The sequence below is a fragment of the Gymnodraco acuticeps genome, unplaced genomic scaffold (assembly GCF_902827175.1).
Source record: "Gymnodraco acuticeps unplaced genomic scaffold, fGymAcu1.1, whole genome shotgun sequence".
Classification (NCBI taxonomy): Eukaryota; Metazoa; Chordata; class Actinopteri; order Perciformes; family Bathydraconidae; genus Gymnodraco; species Gymnodraco acuticeps.
In genome coordinates, this window is record NW_022990939.1 from 1,625,346 (window position 1) to 1,647,374 (window position 22,029).

Genomic DNA, 22,029 nt, shown 5'->3' on the forward strand with positions numbered 1-22,029 from the left:
AGAGAAACCAATGTGAGTTTGGAAAATTGCACTGAACACATAGGGTATTATATAAATGTATAAATGCTGCATTTAAAGAAAGTAAGAAAGATTTTATTTTGTGAAAAACTCTTTCATTCAAAGAGTAAGTTGAGATACTATTATATTGCCCTTTAGTATTACGCTAGAGCAGAGAGCTTGTTAGCTGTTAGCATGAAGACTTGACGCAGTTGGGGTATTAGCCTGGCTTTCACAAAAGTTAAAAAAATACACTTCTATAACCTTTTAAAGCTCTTAACAACCACAGAGGTTAATAGTAGCTTTATTAATGCTGGTAGGTGTATTTGTATAACTGTATCAAGAGCCAGAGCTAGCTGTTTTCCCAAGCCTTTAATGCTAGGCTAAGCTAAGCAAAGCTACTTCCCCACTCCCAGCTATTGCTATTTTAAGTAAGTTCAAGTAAGTAAGTTCAAGTAAGTAAGTAAGTAAGCTCTCTCATAGAAGGAAGGCAGACACTGCTGCAGGGAACTCTGTAACCTGAGTGGCAGGAGTGAGACTGACAATTTCCTAAAATGCTAACAAAAACAAGATGAATCATGACATCTGAAAATCAGGGATCTCAGCACCTGTCAAAGTACTTGCTGAGCTTTTGAGTGTTGACGAAGAATCCCATCAACCCCCGACAGACAAACAGATCTTTCTCTAATCGTTTTGTGTGACAGAGCATTAAGTGTTACTTTTCGCCTATTAAAACATGTGCCAATTACTCTCGGAAATGTTGACACATATACATAGGATTGGGTGGTAAATCTGAGTGATAACTATTACAGGTTTAGGTTTTGCAGCGGCGTTAAGCACGTGTTGCTTTCTGCTTAGAAAACCTAAAGAATGGAAACAAATATGAAAAGAGGTATTTCAAGATACTTAACTCCAGCAATGATTGTGTTTGATATGAATATTTATTTAAAAATCCAGTTTGATACAGAAATAGTCATCTATTATATATTATCAGACAAGCAGTAATTCAGCCATGCTTTCTCTGATTAATAATCACGTTTTCAAAAAAGTACAAGATCATTATTTTTTCCATAACTCAACTTGTGCAAAGAAAATCCACTAAAAAGCAATAGAAACACTGACACAAAATATATAACAATTAATTCATCAAAACAATTCATTTTTCCGAAGAAGGCATCGCACAATTCCAAGAAAATCTGTGAAAGATTTAAGGCCATTTTGTACAGTTAATTATCATATAGATTTTTATATTTCAAAACAACCAGTTTTCAACAAAAGGAACTGGTGCATCCTTTGTAAAACTGTACATGCAAACATAGTGCACGTTATTAAGAAGATATGACGAGCATACAATATATATTATTTGGATAGCTTTAGTAAACAAAGATCTTATGTGTGTTAACACCTCACATTGTCTATTAAAACACTCTTATAAAAAGGTGCCACACATAGGCACGCACACACACACTTGCTCACACGCACAAAGAATATTTATATCAAAGGCATGCACACCCATACACACACTTTTAGGGGCAAAGTTAATGAGTTTAACTAATAATTTCTGTTCACACAAAGCAGACCAACAGAAAATAAAAGGCACCAATGACTATGGCAATAATGTGTTTGTATGAAAGTAAAGAAAGGCCAACATTTTAAGTCAAAATAATAACAACTATGATTGTTGTAATTAATTATGGCAAGATGAGCATGACGTAAGAGATGTATTTTCCTACCCTGAAATGGATTTGCTGAAGAACATGTGACTTGAAACAGGAGGTAGTTAGCCATTCAAATGGCAAGACAGGGACATCCTGTAGGCTGTTTTTATAAAAAGGTCCACCATGTAACAACAACTCCCAGGTTTAAATCTGGTCAGCCAATTCTAATTTGAAAGATTTTATAAATACATGTATAGGAAGCAGCTTCATTGAAGGTGTCAACAAGTTGAGTACATTTCCCGTTACCTTTCTCTCTTGTTTTTGTTGGGATCATCTTTAAAAAGATATCTGAGACTTTTGAAAGAAGAAATTACATTCTTCCTCTTACATAGTTGAATACATAAGCAATACATTTCACTGGCACTACAGCTTTTCTTGGTCTGGAATGTATGCTAGCTTACAGTGGCTAATGTTAGCTAGATGCCTAGCTAATGATAGCTAACTTTAGACAGAGTTTTCCTGACAAATCAGTCAGTTTGATTCAGAAATTTACATTTTACCAGTAATATAGCAATTACATTGATGAGTAGAATATTCTCATTGAACCAATCAAATAACAGCTGTTAAATATTTAACCCCGTAGCCGTAATTAGTGTTAACAGTGGCTATATCAACAGGCTTTTTAAAAAGTCTTCGTATAGAAATGTGTCTCCACCAGAAGGGATGTATGCTAAGCTGTCACCAAGCACTAACATCAAACACTTAGCTGACTCTAAGAAATGTCTTGTTTGACCCCCGCAGTGCTGGATCCCTAACAGTTGTACAGTGTATCTGCTGAGGCAGTAATGACCTGCGTAGAATGACCTGCAGTCCTAATGATGTGCCGCGCTACGCTGTGAACACAGTGGGTGGCTGCAGGAACACGACTCCACTAGCTAAGCAAACACACAGTTAGTCCAATTTTGCTACAGTGGCTACACAGGAGGGGACTGTAAAGATTGATTAACCTATATCAAGCTAGAGAAAGCAGCGATGTAAGATTTCAAAGAAAAGGTAGAAAATGTCAGTTAAGGTGCGTAGTGTCTTGTCTGGGTTGATAGTGTGACTTTCCATGTTTTTTTCCTAAATTCGAGCCACAATGTTAATTTTCACTGCTGGAAAAATGGCCAAAATTATGCAATAGACCTGAGTGCAGCCGGTAGCAGCAACACGGCACATACATTGTATATCAAAGACACATTTGCTTTTGAAACAAACTCAAAATGTCTGTAACTAGTGTTGGATTGATAATAGATGAAAAGTCTCTATTGATAAGACATCAGAGTAATCAGCAGATTATGGGATGATCATGAGGTTTACAGTAATTAAAAAATAAATAATGATAATGTTTGTGCTATAATTTAAGACTGTAGGGTGTTGATACAACAAAATTACAGGGAAGCTTTAACATCACTGCAATGCTTAAATTGCATGTAATTCAATCATGACCGGAGACATTTCAAACATTTAATCTAATGTTTTTTCACAAATCTCATTAACACATCCACTCTTTGAAACACTGAACAGTCCCTCAACATTCATGCCAAAAACAGACCTCTTCATGCATCATTTAGAACAAATGATAAAGACAACCTCAGTGAATCACACAAATCATCCTCTTACACATGGTTGGCACATAAAGAATACACGTCATAAAAAAAAAAGGTTTTAAAAGCTATATCAAAGATAAAGGTGCAATAAAAAGTACACAATGCAAAAAGTGGAACAAAAAGCCAACATAGGGAAAAAGGTGTGTTTTTCTCTGCATTTTTTACTACTGGGCTCTTGATGCTCAAACCGTATTCAGTTTGAGAGCAGCTGTTGTCGTTTTAAACGTGGGACGGGGACGTGGTGTTGGACGACACAATGAGACGAAACCCTTGGGCACGTGGGCATCATATTGCCAAGGCAGTTTGGAGGAGAACATAGACACAGATAGAAAGAGAGAGAGAGAGAGAGAGAGAGAGAGAGAGAGAGAGAGAGAGAGAGAGAGAGAGAGATAGAGATAGATAGAGATAGAGATAGAGAGAGAGAGAGAGAGAGAGAGAGAGTCATGCATTCAGAAATCATTAATACCCTAACTTGTGTGACATTTTTTAATGGAAACCCAGCTAAGTGAAGACTAAAGACTGGAAGAAAAGCTGCAAAAGGGAGATGTATAGACGGACCTGAGAGCAGTGCAGTCAGACAGAGAGGGGGAGGTGACTAATGGAGATACAGGCAGACACACACTCACCCCCCCCACAGACAGACAGACAAATGGGTAGAAGAGGTAGTGCAGGGATACTACAGTATATGCATGCACTTGACCGAGGCTACACTCATGCAAAAAGGTTAATAGAAACACAAGAATAGAGTACGGTACAGCACGGTACAGAAGAGCTACCAGGACCTGCACTGCTGCTACCTGACACCAGAGAGAGAGAGAGAGAGAGAGAGAGAGAGAGAGAGAGAGAGAGAGAGAGAGAGAGAGAGAGAGAGAGAGAGAGAGAGAGAGAGATGAGAGAGAGAGAGAGAGAGAGAGAGAGAGAGAGAGAGAATATATCAAGCTTCATATAGAAACTGTGTGAATATAAAAGTATCAACAGTAAAAATCCTTGTTAGCGTTTACTGTAAACAATGAGTGAGTCGGAGAGAGATAAGAGAAAGAACACATGTCCGGTTATTTACAGGAAAAAAGATCAAGTGATTCCTTTGATTTGTCTGGAGACATTCTCTTGATAATGTTTCCAAAGCTGTCCTTCATTCATTCCTTCTCATCCTCCCAGGGAGCATTCAGTCTCTTCCAACTCTATCAAAAAAACAAAATTCCAGACATTAACAGGAATGCTTAACAGTGGAAGTAAACAGACTCTCATTGGCTTTTCCTGTCCTCCAAAGCACACTCTCCTGGCCCGACATGCAGCTTCCTGAACACGAGAAAAAAACACCGTGATCCACGACGACAAGGCATTAGAGAGCGGCTCGAGGGAGATTGGAAGTATTTTGCACGGTGGGTTCAGCTAACCCCCGACTCAGAAACATGATTCTCCTCGGCTCCTCATATCTGGGTCTGTATGGGCTGCCCCGGCGGCGTGTAGGGAGGCGGCGCTGGGGACGGCTTGATCCCGCGGGTCCTCATGTAGGAGAGGAACTGGTCGGGGATCTCGGCCAAGACGTCTTTGGCGAGCCGTGCCATGCTCAGGATGTGGTTCCCCGTCCGGTCGATGTAGTCTCTGAACGGGACGAACTGAGGGAGAGGGGAGGAAGGGGAGGTAAATGGGCAAATCTACAGTCCAGAAGCTGCTGCCAAACTTCTAGCACAATATCGTGTGTGTACAGCGTTGGGAGGGTTACTTTAAAAAAAAAAAAAAAAAAGGAATCTGTAACATAAACTAAGTATCACAATATTAAAGGAGTTTAACCTGATTACTTTCCGTATATTTTGGATTGCGTCAACATCAAATGCAATGCAAAACAATGAAAGAAAAGGAATACCAATACGATGTTTTTTACTGAAGTGTATAATGTAAGGCAACAGAACAATGTTTTCTTAGAAAAGAAGAAATCAAGATACTGTATTTAGGATCAAAAATGTGTCCTCTTAAATTTAGGCTAGACCTTCAGAATAGTAGAATTTACAAAAAGTGTTTTAGTTTAACATATAAATGAAAAGCAAAGTACATTTTTGCTATAATAATCCAGGTGTCCACTTACTGCATTAAAAAAAATAAAATGTAAGTAACCTAAATGAAAAGCAAAAATTAAATTCAGGCAGTACGTCTACCTATAATACATGGGTGTTTATTGATACATTGTAGTCCTGCAAGTAATCCCGCTTTTTGTAACAGTAATCTGATTACGTCTTTTCTTAATTTTCTTTTCTAATTATCTCAATTATCTCAATCACAGCTAATACAATCTTCTTAAGACAGTTGTAATGTCACTGGCAAAATCAACAGTCCCTTGTATTGTATTGTATGAATTTGTCAACCTCGGTTTTAGAGAATGGTTAATTAAGACGAGGAGGAGAGGAGAAAACACTGACGGGAAATGATCACAGTTGGGGGAGAACAATTAGAGATTTACAGAATGTTGCAGAAAAATGGCAGACAAAGAAAACAGACAAAGAACAAAGATTGGAAAGAAGATTAAAAACAGAATGATGTAATGGAGCAGAAACAGTGGGGAGAAAAAATATCATTTGAATGCTGCAGGATTATTGCTACAGACAAGAGAGCCTCTCCTAATTAAGACCTATTTTCTGAAATGAAACGCTGGTGTCTGGTTGTCTGGTGAACTGGAGGATGTGAATGTCAAAGACTTCTACTGAACAGTACATGGAGAAAAATCTGATCCATAAGGTCAGAGAAATTAGCGGTTAAAGTGGAAACAAAGAATGTGCAATTTAGTGACATGCTTTATTTAGCCAGAATATTATGTTTTAAAACTGGTTGATGCCATTGGCGCTGCTGGGGTGTGAAATTAAACAGCTTAAATATTTAAAATGTACATGATAGGCACAGAGCCAGCAGCTATATACCAAGACCAAGTTAATGTTGATTCCCCTTCCAATGTCAGTGCTTAATATCTGTAAAAACAGACAGTTTGAAACTCGCTGACATCATTTTTATGTTAGGTATAATGAAAAATGTGCCGCAGAACATGTGAATTAATTGCTGTTCTTGATTTAATCACAGCTAAGTTATTTTGGACTCAATAACACATAAATACATCTATTTTATAACAACTTGGGTCCTATTTTCATCTTAATAAAGCTCAGTTATTAAGTGCAATGAAACTGGAAGGGCAGACCTCTGCCAAGTGAAAAATAATGCCTGCCTCTTCCAAGTGATTAAAATCTGTTAAAAAAACTTGGCTAATGCTTCACCCTTCCACAAAGTTTAATGCAAATTGAGAGTAGTTTTTTCTATATTCCTGCTAACAAAGAGATAGAGGCAGAGGTTAGACTGTGATGAGACCAAAAAGCTTGTTACGAATGCGACTTAGATCTCATGTAGGTCAACAGTTTCATTAAAGACAGAGCTACAGATAGTGCCACTTCACTTCAAAACAGGCGGTAAACTGACATACACATTCAGACTCACATATAATATGCATTTCAATATTTTCCTCACGAACCATCAGCTGTGACTCATTATTTACAGACTGCTGTCCTCTTTACAATGCTAATCCACCTGCTGTAGTGAAAGAACTGCTGGCGTATTTCACTTACCTTACCAAAGGTTGTATGCTCTTACATAGATATTGCCTGACTAATGAGAAAAGGTATAAGACTTTTTAATTGACCTGATCACAAGCCCACATGAGAGGCCGATTTGTACTGGAAGCCCTGGCTGCGAAATGTAACCCTCGCCAAGTCAGAACGGGTTATTAGCTGGCTGATAATGAGAATCTGTAGGCAGAACTGGTGTAATGTTCCAGAGGTGAAACTTAGTTTGACACCACCTCCTCCAGTGCAGCGTATGTGTGTGTGTCTTCTTCAGCTTGTTAAAGAGCCAGCTAACGAGCGCGCCTCACTAGCTAACATGAGCCGCTTTCACACCGCAGGACTTGCCGTACTTTAGTGCCACGGCACTGAATCCGCCAGGGGGCTAGTGCCAATCGCATTCACACCGCAGTACTTTCCGAGGCAAGATTACGCTGACGTCACTTCGTCTTCTTCTTCTCTGGGTTTACTGGCAGGCCGCAAAACCACTTCACGGCGAGTAAAAAAAAAAACGAGAGAAGAAGAACTACACGGGGGGGGGGGGGGGGGGGGGAGGGAGGGGGTATAAAGCCCACCCGCTGTATGAGGCGTTTGTTTACTTTCCGACCTCAGACATGATGGAGTTCATAAGGGTAATAAGGGTAATTTACAAATAAAATACCCCATTATAACAATGGACTTTATCTTTATGTATTTATTATATATTACCCCCTCAGGCTGATTTTGGAAAAGAACATTAACCCTTGTTTGGTGTTTTTCCCTTATTTATCTAAAACAAATGACATGATAAATGACTTGTGTTTATGTGTGTAAGACTTGTGTTTCTGCCCCTGCCATTGCTGCACAAGGTTGCAGCATTGTAGATACATTCAACCACCGACACCTGTCTGCTCTCACATTCTTCTATTCTGCACATTTGGGGTGGGACACAATAAATAAAGCTTCGCCAGTTTGTTTGTTTTATTGCACAGTCAAGACATAACAATAACGGCATCACGCTGTTCCAGGTGTGTCGTATGCATGTAAATTGAAGTTAAATAAAAGTGTGAAATGTAAAATAAAGTGTAAGTAGTTTCAAAACAATGTAACAGTGGCAATATATATAACAGCAGACACAACTTAGTGCAAGTTAGGTGTCAGTATTAAAAAACAGTGGCAATAGCCTATATATATATATATATATAATAACAATAGAAAATCGTTACCACTCTTATTATTGTGGTCTTTAATTTTTTTATAGTCCTGCCTGAGTTTATTTATTTTTACCCGGCATCCGTGTGCACTGTGCACGATTCCCAGCTCAAGTAGCTTTTGCGAACATCGCTCAAAACATTTGGAGTTGGGAACTGCTTTCTGTAGAAGCTGCTGCATCCCGTCCTCGGAGTAAATTGCCAGAAGCGCCGACACTTCCTCATCATTCCACCGCTCTGGTGTTGTAGTACGTGTGGTCATAACTGCTTTAAAGTACAAAAAACTACTCGCTCAGGTGTGGATGTGGTTTTGTAGCGAGGAAAAAAATGGCTGCCTAACAAAAAAAATTCAGAGTCTAACGGGGCGTGGTTTGCAATTCGCCCAGCCAATAGACATAGAATAGAAATTGGCACTCTTTTATCACCAGGTTCGTACCACCTCTCTAGCAGGGACTGAAAATGGCCAAAAGAGTTCCCGGCACTGAGTAGTCCCGGCGGTGTGAACGCAACATTATTGGTACTAACGGAACTAAAGAACCAAAGTACCAGGGAAAGTCCTGCGGTGTGAATGCGGCTATGGGCTGAGGGAGCAAAATATGACTGCGTTGGAATAAGGGTCACGGAGAAGAGTGTGACTTTACTGTGTGGCACCCGCAACAAACAAACGGCTCACTCTGCATGTTTGCATTTCTTCTTTTTGCTTTGGTGCCAGGGGGTGATACGAGTGTGAAAAGGAATAATTGTCTTTGTGGGCTGATCCCTTTCAGCAAAACAAACGTTGATACAAAAGGACTTCATGAAAAGGGATGAAGACGGATGATTGACAGGCTGAAGGAATGACTAGAAACTAATCATAGTTTAGATTATGAGCAGCCAATCATAGCAATATTGTACTTTTAAGTAGCATATTGTTGTATTTTTGAATAAATTCATGGTCTTTGTGACTGTTTTCCAATCAGTAGCTGAGCTGCCCTGTAGGCCGGGGTTCAGCTGAGGTCTCAGTTCATACACTTTAAAAACACACAGATACAGAAAATAAGCAGACTCTCCGTAGATACTGGGTAGACACCATTATCTCTCTGTGTATGTGTGTGGTGCATTTGTTTATCTGGGGTGCAGCATGAGGTCAAGATGACCAGGTGTCTGCACCAAAAAATATGAAAAGCCTGGGCAAATGCTTTTTTAAGGCGTTCATATTGAACAGGTTTGTACAAAAATCCTTCAACACTTCCAAATAATCCTCTCAAGTTGTGATTTTGGGGGGAATGTCTTCCTGAAAGTCTTACATTGTCCAGCATCGAAATGTCAATAAACAGGTTTTTATACTTTCGCACAATGATTACGATTTTCATAAATATCATGTAAAGACTCATTAAAAATCCCTCTTAATAATCACTAGCCTTGTGTCTGAATTTTCTTATTTTGCTGTTGTTAGGACATCTCTCATTTTAAATAATGTAGAGACCAGGTCCCAGGTCGTAAGCATGGATCCAATAGGAAACCATGGAAATGGCGAACACAGCAAGTATAGAGAGGTGAAACACCCAAACACAAACTTAAGAGGGAATCTGGCATTCACAGGCAACTTTGAATGTTGTGTTTATAAAACAACAACCGACAAATGCTGCTCATTGTGCCTTCGAGAGATCAAGATGACTGGCAGCAGCTTTAAGGCTGTGCTATTCTCTACCAGCCAGGCAAAGTGGGCAAATGTCCTTCGGCTCTCAGGCTTACTGTGTGTCTACTTGATTTAATTGTAATTTTGTTTGGGAAAATAAGCTTTAAGTGACGTGATAAGAAACTCTTTCAGTCTGCTATTATTATTTCAGTTTTGTGCTTTTAATCAATCAGTTAAGCATATTACTATGGAGCAAAGCTAGGGGCTGTCTTCAAGCACATTGTAAACATTACTCAGATAAAGGGAGGCTCAGCACATATTATTTACCCCGGAGCTGTGAAGTCATTTTTTTCCTGCCTTGATTTTAACAGTACTGGTTTTCAAAATACAGCAAGTATCAGTTTTACAAAAACTAATTAAGGATAACATCTGAAAAAAGTGATGAAGGATCGCGAGGCAGAGCTCATTTGTAAACTTGGACGTGTTTTCATTTTGGATTACTGTTATCAGACAATAATGAGACAGCAGTTGGGGGGGCTGGTTTGAGACAAAGGAAGGATTATGTACCTGAACAATGTCCCTCTCAGCGTATCTCCCTCTGGATGAGATCCTGATTTCATCGCCGTCCAACTCAACCATGGCTGAGGAGAAGAAGAAAAACCCACACATTATTTCTCACTGTTGTCACTGCCAGTAAAAAACTGAATATCTCAGAAGATAGAGCTAATTTCGGCCAGATTCTAAAGAGTTTACAGAAGTTTATTATATATGAACATTACTCAGAAGCAGGGCTGGGCAATATATCGGGATATAAGACCAGATGGGTTTTTTGATGTTGGATAACTTTATACGTGTTTTTTTCTGGTTTGAAAGGCTGCATTTTCAGTAAAATGTTGTCATTTCCTGAATTTACCAGATTGTTACATCTGTTCTTGACTTGCCTTTCCCTACTTAGTCATTAAATCCTAGTTACTGATCATTATTCATCAAAATTCCCTTCTTTGCGAATGATTTGTGAAAGCATCAATGGTCAACCCTACACTGAAAAAACTGAAGCGTTGACTTTAATTAAATGTATTATGTCCACAGATTTCACATTACTGTATTAGGTGAGTTGGAAGCAATAATATTAAGTTGAACCTAATATTTTTGTATTTAAACTTCATATTATTGCTTTCAACCAACTTAATACAGCTATGTGAAATCTGTTAACATAATACAACAGAATACATTTAATTAAAGTCAATGTTTCAGTTTTTCAGTGTACAATATTGTCGACATCGGTGTATTTTGTCCAACGAAAATTGGTGTTTGATTTTAATCGTGTTCATGCCTTCATACTCACCATCGAATTCTGCGGGCCCCACCCCCACGATAATAATTGACATCGGCAGACAGGAGGCCTGCAGGAGAGGAGAGGAACATATTTGAAAACTCTTCTGAGAAAACTTTCTTCCCTGTAGGGTGATGCAACTAATAGGAAGGAGAAGATCTTGTCAACATGTGTAGTACACAGCGTATGTGTAAGCGTGTGTGTTTTCTGCAGCACCTCACGCAACGCCGCGTGGGTCGAGGCTTCACAATGAATAATATTAGAGACGAGGGAATCAACAACACGGCCAGAACTCGCTGACAGCCTATAAATGACATGTGTTTGTGTGTGTGTGTGTGTCACAAAGCGGGTATTTGAAAGGGTGGGCGTGTGTGTTCGGCGTATATTGAGTAATGGGTTGACCTCAGAGCAATAGATGATCTTATCAAAACATCTTGTTTATTTTTCACTCCCCTCGGTAAGGGTTTTCTTTCCACTCCAATTTTTGTTCATCTCCGCCTCCTTCTCCTCTCTCTCAGCCTACATTTCTCCCTCAACATTTCACTATTCTCAACCTCCCTGCTTTCAAAAGGCCTGAGATGGATCACTGCCTTCACAAAAAATGCTGCTGTTCACTTTGTTTGCATTGTGCATCGTGCTCTGGAACAGTGACAGTGATGGAGGGGACGGACGGAGGGCCAATAGCATGCTGTCAAAAGTGAGGGCAGCACAGCAAACACAAAATAAAAGTAAAAGGCTGCCATCACTTTATATTTCCCTTTTTTTTTTTAAGAGGGAGAGAAAATAACTAATGACTTTCTTTGTTGATTTCATTCATGTAGAATAATGGAACAGTCTACACACAGACAAGCATACACAATCCTCCTTTAGAGGTCATTTACACACACAATAACAGGTTTTATCTAAACAGCAGCTGTCTCCATTGTATTGCATGTTTTGTGTAAAACACAAAATGAAGTTCAATCAGTGAGGAGTTTTTGTAAATGTATTGAAGGACATCCTTTCAGCTTATTCTCTTTTTAGATAAGATTCAATATACTTGTATTGATCCCAGGTTGAGAAATGTGTCACAGCGACATGTAGACAAGGCATTGCTCTTTAATTAAAAGTTATATAAAATACAAAATCAACAGTAAATACATTTTGTAACTAAATGTAAACATTGTGTATTATTTACATTACAAGTTAACAAAGAAATTAAAGTATACATTTGATTTAGACCCCGTCCACACGGAGATGAAACGGGTGTTATCCGCTATAGTTCTTTATCGTATGGACGGTTCATCCACACGAGGCCGTAACGGAACCGCGGAAACGGAGCCCTCAAACGATAACGCATCCCAAAGTGGGAAGGTCTGGTAACGTAACGCTTGCGGCACCGTGTGTACGCCCTAAACGATCATAGCCCCGCCTCTCCCCACCTCTCCTGCTCACCCCCGCGTCATTGCTGATGCGTTTCGCCAACGACAACAACAATGGTGGATCACAGGGTTGCGTTAGTGCTCCAGACGCTACTGACCATGATACAGATGTTAGTGCAACATCTACAGCTCCTCTACCACAACCATCAGCAACAAGTGGACATGGAGAACTACATGAACTACATGTTGCTAAATCCACCACGGAGAATAACCAGAAGGGCAACCAGGCAACCATGGCAACCATGCTCAGGGGGTCTTATTCACTGCTTTTGGTGTATTTTTTGGCGGAAGTACAGCGCCACTTACAGGCCCGGCATATGTACTACAGCGTCTCCAGCGGGTCGAGCGGTCTCGTGTGGATGGACACGTTTCTTGAGCCGATTCCGTGTGGACGGAATACTTTTTTGATATCGACGTCGGTTCGTTTTCGTCTCCGTGTGGACGGGGCCTTAAATGCACAAGGTACTGTGTGAGAACAATATATACAAATTACTGAATTAAGGTTATTGAAAAGGAAAAACTGAGTGTGATCTTTTGGCAAACTGACTTTTTTCTTCTTTACTTTAGGGGTTAGACTTAATGGTCGGCTGTAGATTTCGACGCACTTACGTTGACAATAGACTCCTTGGTCTGTGCCATGTCTGAGATCACGCCATCTGTGATGATAAGGAGCACAAAGTACTGGGAGCCATCCTTCACTGACGCTGCATACCTGCACAGAAAAACACACAAAACCAAACGTTTTTATTATTTTTTCTCTACGATCCTCATATCTTCTGGTGATTCACAACTTCTACATGATATATAAAGCATCATTCGGTGTGGATTTGGCTTGTTCTCAAAGGAAATTCAAGCAGTATACTTGGCATTATACATCGTTTGAAAGTTATTTCTTCTCATTAAATAAATGAGGATCTTAATCTCTCCCTGTACATCTCTCTTTCGGTTAATTCTATACATCCTCAGCTCAATACCACTTTCAATTTCTCTTTCTGTGACCTTTCGTTCCCCCGTGAGTCGTGAACCAATTGTTCCTGACATTTACACACTGAGATTATTTCAGTTGCTCCTGCTACGCTTCACCTTTCTTCTAGGTTAGATCTATGTCTGTATCACTGAAGATGTTGCAAAGAGGAACTTTGGAAGAGTGGTAGAGAGGGGAAGAGATTAAGGTGAATAGTTAATATTGCACCAATTCTACATGTATCCACAACTACTTAGAGGGTAAGAGACTGCAGTAGAAAAGCGACGATCTACACCCATTCATGTCTGTTCATTAAATATGAAGCTACAACCAGGAGGATGGGAATCTACTAGCCTAGCCTAACATTTGTAAATACGATACGATATACTTTATTGTCCCCGTAAGGAAATTTGTTCTGAACTCCGTCCTGCAGTTCTGCATACATGTACATATACAAACATAGTAGACATTAAGAGACATACACATATATTATCATCAGTCATACACCGTTTGAACAAACACAATACACAGACGCACATACTGACAATGGCGATCTATTGCACAACCCTCATGACCAACATTTAAAAAGTACATTTCATTACATTTGACTACATTTAATTTCATGTGAATGTTAAGAAGCTTAATCGACATAGGTAGGAATGAGTGCTTGTTCAGCCTGCTCTTGGGAACCCTGCATCTTCTACCAGAAGGTAGGAGCTGGAATTCTGGGTGGAGTATGTGGGTGGGATCAGACACAATTTTGTTTGCCTGTCTGATAATGGACTGCTCGTATATGTTTTGGAGAGATAGGTGTTTTTTTAACCCCCATAATTTTCATAGCAGTCTGTACCAGGCGAGCGATCTGTGACTTTGACTGCACTGTCAAGTTACCATACCAGGCAGTAAAGCTAGCTAATACAAATATTATTTGGTATCCTGTGTAATACATAATACAAGTTTTCAACAAAGACGTGTAATAAATAATAATAAAAACTGACACAGAGAACATTTTGCTGTACCCTACATACTTTTACTTTAAGTCGTTTTAGTACATTTAGCTGACAATACTTAGGTAAGGTTTTGAATGAATTGTTATTCTCACAGTGTGGTACTTTTACTGAAGTGAAGGAGCTGAATACTTCTTCCACCGTTAGTCCCTACTAGTCCTTTGCTCTCCCTCAGGAGCTACCTAGCAACACTCGCTGCATGGTGCCTATTATAGAAAACCTGAGAAAAACATCACAAGTGGAATGTTCTCGATGTTCTTTCATGCATATTCGAATGAATTAAAGCTCAAGCTGAGATAGCAAATATGCAAGTGGAAAACTGTGAAAAAATAAAACTAAATAAAGAGTGTGGAAGGGTGAAACAAATCACTGTGGTAGATGTAAATGAGTATAATTGAAAATAACTTAAAAATGTAACAATTTTACACTGTGTGTGTGTGTGTGTATATGTGTTACCTGGCCACATGGTTGATGACAGGGGAGAAGTTGGTGGGTCCGTAGAGCTGAACTGACTTCAGACTCTGGTAGTAGGCCTCCACCACGCCTTCGATCCCCGTACAGTACGGGTTCTGAGGGTTCCCATTCTACATTAAGGGGAGGAGAGGAAACCGTTAACTTGTATGATTCATTCCAAAAAGGAGCACAGAACGGAAAACACACCAAGCAAAGCAGTGGTGCAGCGGTGTGCGTCTACAAAACAAAATGTTTGCAATAATTTCACTTATGTAGCAAATAATAGCCAGAAGTTACCCGCAACCAATCATTAAAATGACTCCTGCGTCATGTTGACCTATGATACAAATACATTTTAGCACCCAGAAGCACATAAACAAATCTTTCAGCTGCACCAGGTTTCTTCGGGGATGCATTTTCTCAGTTTGTCAGATAGGTGGTTTAAAACTCCACTTTTTTCTTCCCACCCTGCTTTTCATGCTACTCCCAACCACTCTTCTTCGTACCAAGGCAAACTCGTGGGAGATCCGTCCGTCGGGCGGCAGCTTGGCTCCGAACCCGAGTGCAGGAAACATCTTGTCGCTGTCATAGTCCTGGATGATTTCTCCCACTGCCTTCAGGGCCATTGCGTAAGCATTCAGTTGGTAGGGACTCATGTAGTGGAGAGAGGTGGGCTGGGCTGGGTTACCTGTTTATAACAAAAATTATAATCACTTTGTTACGGAAGTAAACAATGAAGAAAACCCCCCATAAGCAAATTAGGGTTTCTTACAAATCCAAAAATGTATATAGTTGTAAAATGAAAAAGTCAAGAATGCTGGTTTTTGTAGATATGATTTTAATTGACTAAAACATTAATCAGGTGATTACTCATTAGATTTGTAAATAACGTGACTTCTCAACAACTGTGTGGGCTTGATTGAGCCTACGGGATCCGCTATCACGATTTCAAAAGCCACTTAAACTTCTAAATGATGTTTTCCTAATATTTCTGTAGGGATTCAAAATCTAGTTTAAAGTGTCTCTGTTTATATGACTTCAAGATCATGCATTGCAACACTGATGTGACTAAACTTAGTGCAGATTTTGTGAATGTAACAAAATACTTTTTTGACTTAACATATCCCTATTTCGGCTGTGTTTTAATAAACCGCAGAACACCTCTAGCCCCTCTCCTGGAGTGATGTTTTACTGAGAGCCAGGCAAGGTTAAGCACACCTCAGGATTGAACATGTATTGCCGCCTGCTGATCTGCTGCGATGGAGCTCAAGAGCAGATGGATAACACAACCCTTAATCACAGCACGGCAGCGCTCCTTACTGCACTCAGGTGTGATGGAGGGGGCCATTTGGAAACACTTGATTCCCAATCTGAATATATTTGAATACACGCTCTGTGTTCAGTGTGGACTCTGTGTATTGAAGTGGGTCTCTGAGAATGTGTGCACATTCAAATTGTGTGTGTGTGTGTGTGAGCTCACCATTGGAAGCTGTGAAATCGATGGCCACGGTGAAGTTAATCTGGGTCCTGAGAAGACAAAAGCAGAGAGATGATTACATAACAATTATGTCCGTACCTTTCTTTTGCTCTTTCTCACATGCACGCCACACACACATGCACACACACATGCACGCACACACACATGCGCGCACACACACATGCGCGCACACACACACACGCAGTGATCCAATGAGATCAATGTTGGAGAGTGTAAATAGAGTTCCTCCTGCCCTTTAGCTGTGACAGTAATGAGTGGAAAGCAAGTTACTCGACCTCGCATCCAATGGTATTCCAGAGGCAGGAGGCAACATACGTTAGCTTCGAAGCTAAAATAGACTGCCATAATCGACCAATTCGATTTTATATTACCAAAGTTACATAACTAAAAATGGCAATTATCACAGCACTTAAATTAAAAGACAAACAAGCCCTTTTTTGGAGCCTATAGCCATGCTAGCGCCTCTGTTATAATGTACCTAGGCACAGCTCATTTCCAGCTAAATGCTAACCTCAGCATGCTAAGTCATGGCAATGTTAACCAACACACTGATTTGTTACCACTGTTAATACTATCTGTGATCATAGCATGCTAACATTTGATATTTTGCCATAATCACCAAGTACAGCTGAAGCTGATAATAAGGTAGGCTGAATAATGAGGATGTCAAATTAGATGTCTTTTGGATCTTTTATACATTACACATTCTTATGATTCCTAATCAAATCTAGATTTCAGCCTGTAGCTAAAATATTGTGCTTGACTATACAACGGTTAAACAAAACACATTATTCATGTCACAAGTTCTTCCTGGTTGAAAGTGTTTAGGCTTATGCTCTTTCCCACACAAACTTTTCACTTGTTTTTCAGAGAAAAAAAGAGACAAAGAAGAAATAAATGATGAAGAAGACACTTTTACAGTGACACACAGTACATATCACAGCACCAGAAACATTTCCTCACTTTGAGGAACAGGATGTTGGGTTTTCACACCAATCCTCATTCGCTGACGAACAAACACAAAAGCCTGCCTGTCTACCTTCCACCCATCCATCTCCTGTGTCGAACAGAAAGTGTCTCATCATTTTTGTCACCGGGCAGGCTATGTGAGATTCAGGCGCTTTGCCCTCCAAAGGGGACGGAATGAAAGGGCGGAAAAAGTCCATGAGACTTTTAATGGTCACAAAGTTTTCAAAGAAATCGGAAACCTGTGGGCTTCCTTCTCCTGTTATGTATAGATATGAGCAGAAATGTAGCTTCACAAATAAGAAGAGAAAGGAGAAGAAAAGCTCCATCTTGCACATTCTTTACGCTAAAAAGAGCTACTGCTAACTCCATATTTCTTACCTACTTTTATAAACTACAAGTAATTTACATGTTCTCAATATACAAGGTGACATAAATCAGGGTCAAGTGTCAAAGTCTTTGCTTCTTAAGTTTGGAGTCTCTGATCTCTATAGGTAAAAAATGTTTCACAAAAAATGTATTTAATATTTATTTGGAAGTCTAAAATATTCATGATTTTCACATATTACTAACTGTACAGTGTTCCTACGAAAAAAAGACCAGAAGTACCATCAAACTGCAATCAAAAATGTAGATGTTGGCTTGAATGAAATGTAATGAGTCAACAAAACAGATTTAATTAAAGACCACATTTAATTTTGTTAGTGTTTCTATAGCATCCATATAACAACTTTGGAGTAAATTCATTTATATCAGCAAGACTTCTGACATTGCAATTGACATTGTGCATGCCTTGATATGTGTATGTATATATTTAAATGTTTTAAAAACCACTTTAGATAATGCCTTAAATCATTGCCATCAGCAAAGCACAAGGCGGTTATTAGTCGATAGAAAGTAAATGAGTGTTTTCGCAGGGACGTTTTTAAAGCTAAATGATACACTGCTTAATAAGGTGGTTTATTTCCTGAACAGTGGACAGCTGCCAGGACATGCTAGCAGAAACAGAGAGGAGATCTGAGTGAATTCTGGTCCAGGTCTGCAAGTTGGCACGGACAAGCTCCAGCCTAAATTATGTATATCTTCTTTCTCTTCACTCCCACCCAATCTCTTTGCGTCTCACACGCACAAAACACACACACAAAACACACACACAAAACACACACGGAGATTTTGGGGTCGAACAACAAAAGAAACGGCACAAAAAAGAGAGATTAGTTGAAAAGGAGACAAAGTAAACACGTCACTGTGCAACGTCAGCGGAAGAAATGTCGACGTTACATCAATGTTAGTAAGTCACAACCATCATGTACAATTTCAAGGCTTCAAAACATCCTGACAAAAGCAGGCATTGGCAGCAGAAGTGTTTCTGAAGAAAGTTATGAAAAGAGTTGCAGTTGTATCGTCATTCACTGATCGACTTCCTCGAATGCTCTGTTATTACTTTGTACGTTGGTAGTGTAACATGAGGTCATTAATAGGGTCAATTGAAAGTCAATTTGAGAGTTTCTAGCGACACAAAGTGAAGATGTAATGTAGAGAATATTAATATCCAGAAGAGCTCTCTCGAAAAGGTCAACTCTGTCCTCTGCATAAATGCCACAAGAATGTGAGTGAGACATCAGTTTATGGGCTCATGGGATTTTCTGCATATCTGGAGGATTGTTCTCAAATCAGTTCCAATATTACAGTATTTACTTGTGCTTTAAAGGTGACATATTATGCTAGTTTACAGGTTCATATTTGTATTCTATGCCTCTACTGTGACATGTTTCCATGCTTTAATGTTTAAAAGGTCTTTATTGTTTGCACACTGCCTGTGCTGCAGCACCTCTTTTCACCCTCTGTCTGAAACCAGAGCCCAGTCTGCTCTGATTGGTCAGCTTGCCGGCTCTGTTGTGATTGGTCAACGGCATCACGTACAATGGGTTGGATCGCTGGCAGATAGAAGCTCCAAGACAGGAAATCTCCATTAGCAGTGAGTGGCAGAGTGAGATAACATACGTGGTGTTGGTCCATACAATAGAAGTGCGAGTGTTATGTAGAGATGTCACTATGTTACAGAAGTAAACAGAGGAGATACACAATGGCAAACAGCGCTTGTCATGTGAAGGCAGCTTTAGAACTGTGATAAAAGTCCATTTTAAATGTGTATGTAACCCCTGTACTGTATTTATAAGTGTGGTAGCGGTGAAGGACCACTTTACCGGCTGTTTTTTTTAGCAGTCACTGATCTTTCCCCACTGTTAAAGCCCGCCGTGACTCAGCTAGGGACCAATATGACAAAATACCGCACAGCAGGGGGCTGACTGATGATAAAGTTGTGCACTGCATTTAAATAAGCTTTCCTGCAGGCTGAACATGCTGGATATTCACGTCTCTAAATCTTCAAAGCATCTCATTTCTAACTGTAAGAATAGTATGAATTGTTAACATAGGAGCTTAAATGGTAATAGCTTATATCCACATGAATTTGGCAAATTTAAAAGCCACACAGCTACATTTAGCTTGAGTAAAATGTTTCTTTTTTTTAAACAGACATTTTCTGAGGAGTTTGTGATCAGTAAGCTATAGTAACCACTACTTATAAAGGTTATACAAAATAAAAAAGCCTTATAAAACATCATACTTTGAATAAAAGGGAGCTGGCAGGGTTGTCAAATATTTTTCTTTTTTTTGCAATAAAAGATCATCCTATTAGCATTTAAGAAATATTGTAAACCTACACTTTAGTCCTTAGAGCCAATCTCTACAAGCTGTACAAACCTTATGGAAAGTGTTCATCTTCAAAGTGAAAATGTTCTATTCAAGAAAAAACATTTGGACATTTTAACAAGACGTTTTCTTTCCTCTTATATTGAAGTGCCAGAGGGGGGCCTATGCATGAATGCACTGAGTGGCCTAAAAACAGCATCAGAGGTTGTGTGATGTGACCTCCCCAGACAGTATGCAAACAGATGTTGCTGGTCGGACAGTGTCCATCTGACAAGAGGAGAGGAGCAGAGAGATAAACAGCTCATACCTGCAGAAAGTCAGATTAGCTTAAACCTTCATATTGGCAGTGTTAGTAATTTAGTAAACCAGAATATAAAAAGGCCTTGATTTTCCCCCCAAATCTTTGTCTAGATTCTGACTCCTCTATCTAATGATAACCTCTCAGAAGGATTTCAACACAAGCTGAGTTCCCTCCTGCTTCTATTCTGGTCTCAATACTCAATTCACACACCACAACAAGGGGAAACAATATCTGTCACTGTGAGTGACAGCGCTGCCTTCAAAAGTCACAACTCAAAATGAAAGATATAGCCAACAATTCTTCATTTTTATCCTGAGGCTCATGAATAGAGCCCTCTTTGTTGGAATCCACGGGTGGTACTAATGCTTTATAAAAGGGGAGTGAAAAGAATAAGAGCAGCGATGCTTTTCAGATTGAGACGGAGCCTTCTGGAAACAGTCATTTATGCTAATGCTGCCAGTGGATCATGCTCCTAATGAGGTCCAAATGAACAATTTGCTGATTGGATTGAAGCTGTAAAAATAGCTGTCAATCAGGAGATAAGAGGGGAGAGAAGAGAGGAGAGCTGAGAAGAAATGCAGGGGAAATGAAACTAGATGACTGACAAAGTGATAAAATACCTGTGTAGACAGTCCAACACACACGCGGGGTTTCAGGGAAGCGAGAAAGTACCTAGGAGGGTGTGTGCTCGCATGTTCAAGCGTTGGCGAATTTACCTTTTTGTGTGCGAGTGTATCTGTCCGTGCACAAATACACCGTCTGCCCATTATGCCACCGGAGCATTATAGTCCATTTAGGTTTCAAACAGTGAGACAGCACTTGGCACTTCATTTAGCGTGTAACAGCATCCAGCTCACACTCCCAGAGCACCGCCAAAAAACAAAAAAACAAACACCCTCTTCCTGAGAGTTTCAAAGTGCTGCTGGGAACGGGCTCTGTGCGCAGGGAGGCTCCAAGACGGGAATTCTCCATTAGCAGTGAGCCGCAGAGCGAGTACACATACGTGGTGTTGGTACAGACCTGCATTCAAATCCGGTTCTCAAACATTAATCTGATGATAGTTGACGTCATGCAAATTAATCACTCTCTGTCTCAGACATCCAATAGCAAACACACAAGAAAGCCTTCCTCTCATTACTGTTATTATTAATACTATTAATGTTCAAATTTACTTTTCTCATACTGCCGGTGATGCAGCACCTCTTTTCACCAGGGACGTGCACAGGTACGGGCTAATGTTGCCCGGGTAACGGACGTTTCCCCTTTTTGGCTGACCTGCCCCTCTGGAGAGAGAGGTTTTTCTTTCTTTTCTGTTGTGGTCGAATCAACATGATAAGCCACAATTAGTATTGTAGTGTCTCGCTGCGGGAAAACCATGGATGTATAATAAAACACACCAGCTTAATTTTTCCTTCTACTACTTCTTCTCCTTCTTCTTACATGTAATTGCCCGCGACATTTTGAATAAAGAACTTGTTTCAGTGTGAACTCATTCCACAGTATGACCACAAAAGTGTTTTAAACCAGGTATACCTACGTTTTTATTATTTATGTTCTATATCGCTAAGTGTGTGATTACACATGTTACGTATTATAGCCATGATTATAGCCTATATATTGTTGAACTTTCCTGTCGGCTCCCAGACCGTGGTCGAGGAAA

The 22,029-nt window shown here is 39.8% G+C and overlaps 1 protein-coding gene across 2 annotated transcripts in view; it reads right to left on the reverse strand.

Moving 5' to 3' along the window:
- Window positions 1-919: 919 nt before the first annotated feature.
- Window positions 920-22,029, reverse strand: part of LOC117558269 (copine-8) — a 102,874-nt gene continuing 81,764 nt past the window's right edge. For both annotated transcript variants that reach the window (XM_034234323.1, XM_034234324.1), the window contains 7 exons: window positions 16,370-16,416; window positions 15,396-15,577; window positions 14,893-15,020; window positions 13,075-13,177; window positions 11,057-11,114; window positions 10,279-10,352; window positions 920-4,923 (listed from right to left, as the gene is read on the reverse strand). In XM_034234323.1, coding sequence (XP_034090214.1) covers window positions 4,735-4,923; window positions 10,279-10,352; window positions 11,057-11,114; window positions 13,075-13,177; window positions 14,893-15,020; window positions 15,396-15,577; window positions 16,370-16,416 — 781 coding nt within the window. In that variant the 3' untranslated portion in view covers window positions 920-4,734. The remainder of the gene's footprint in view (window positions 4,924-10,278; window positions 10,353-11,056; window positions 11,115-13,074; window positions 13,178-14,892; window positions 15,021-15,395; window positions 15,578-16,369; window positions 16,417-22,029) is intronic.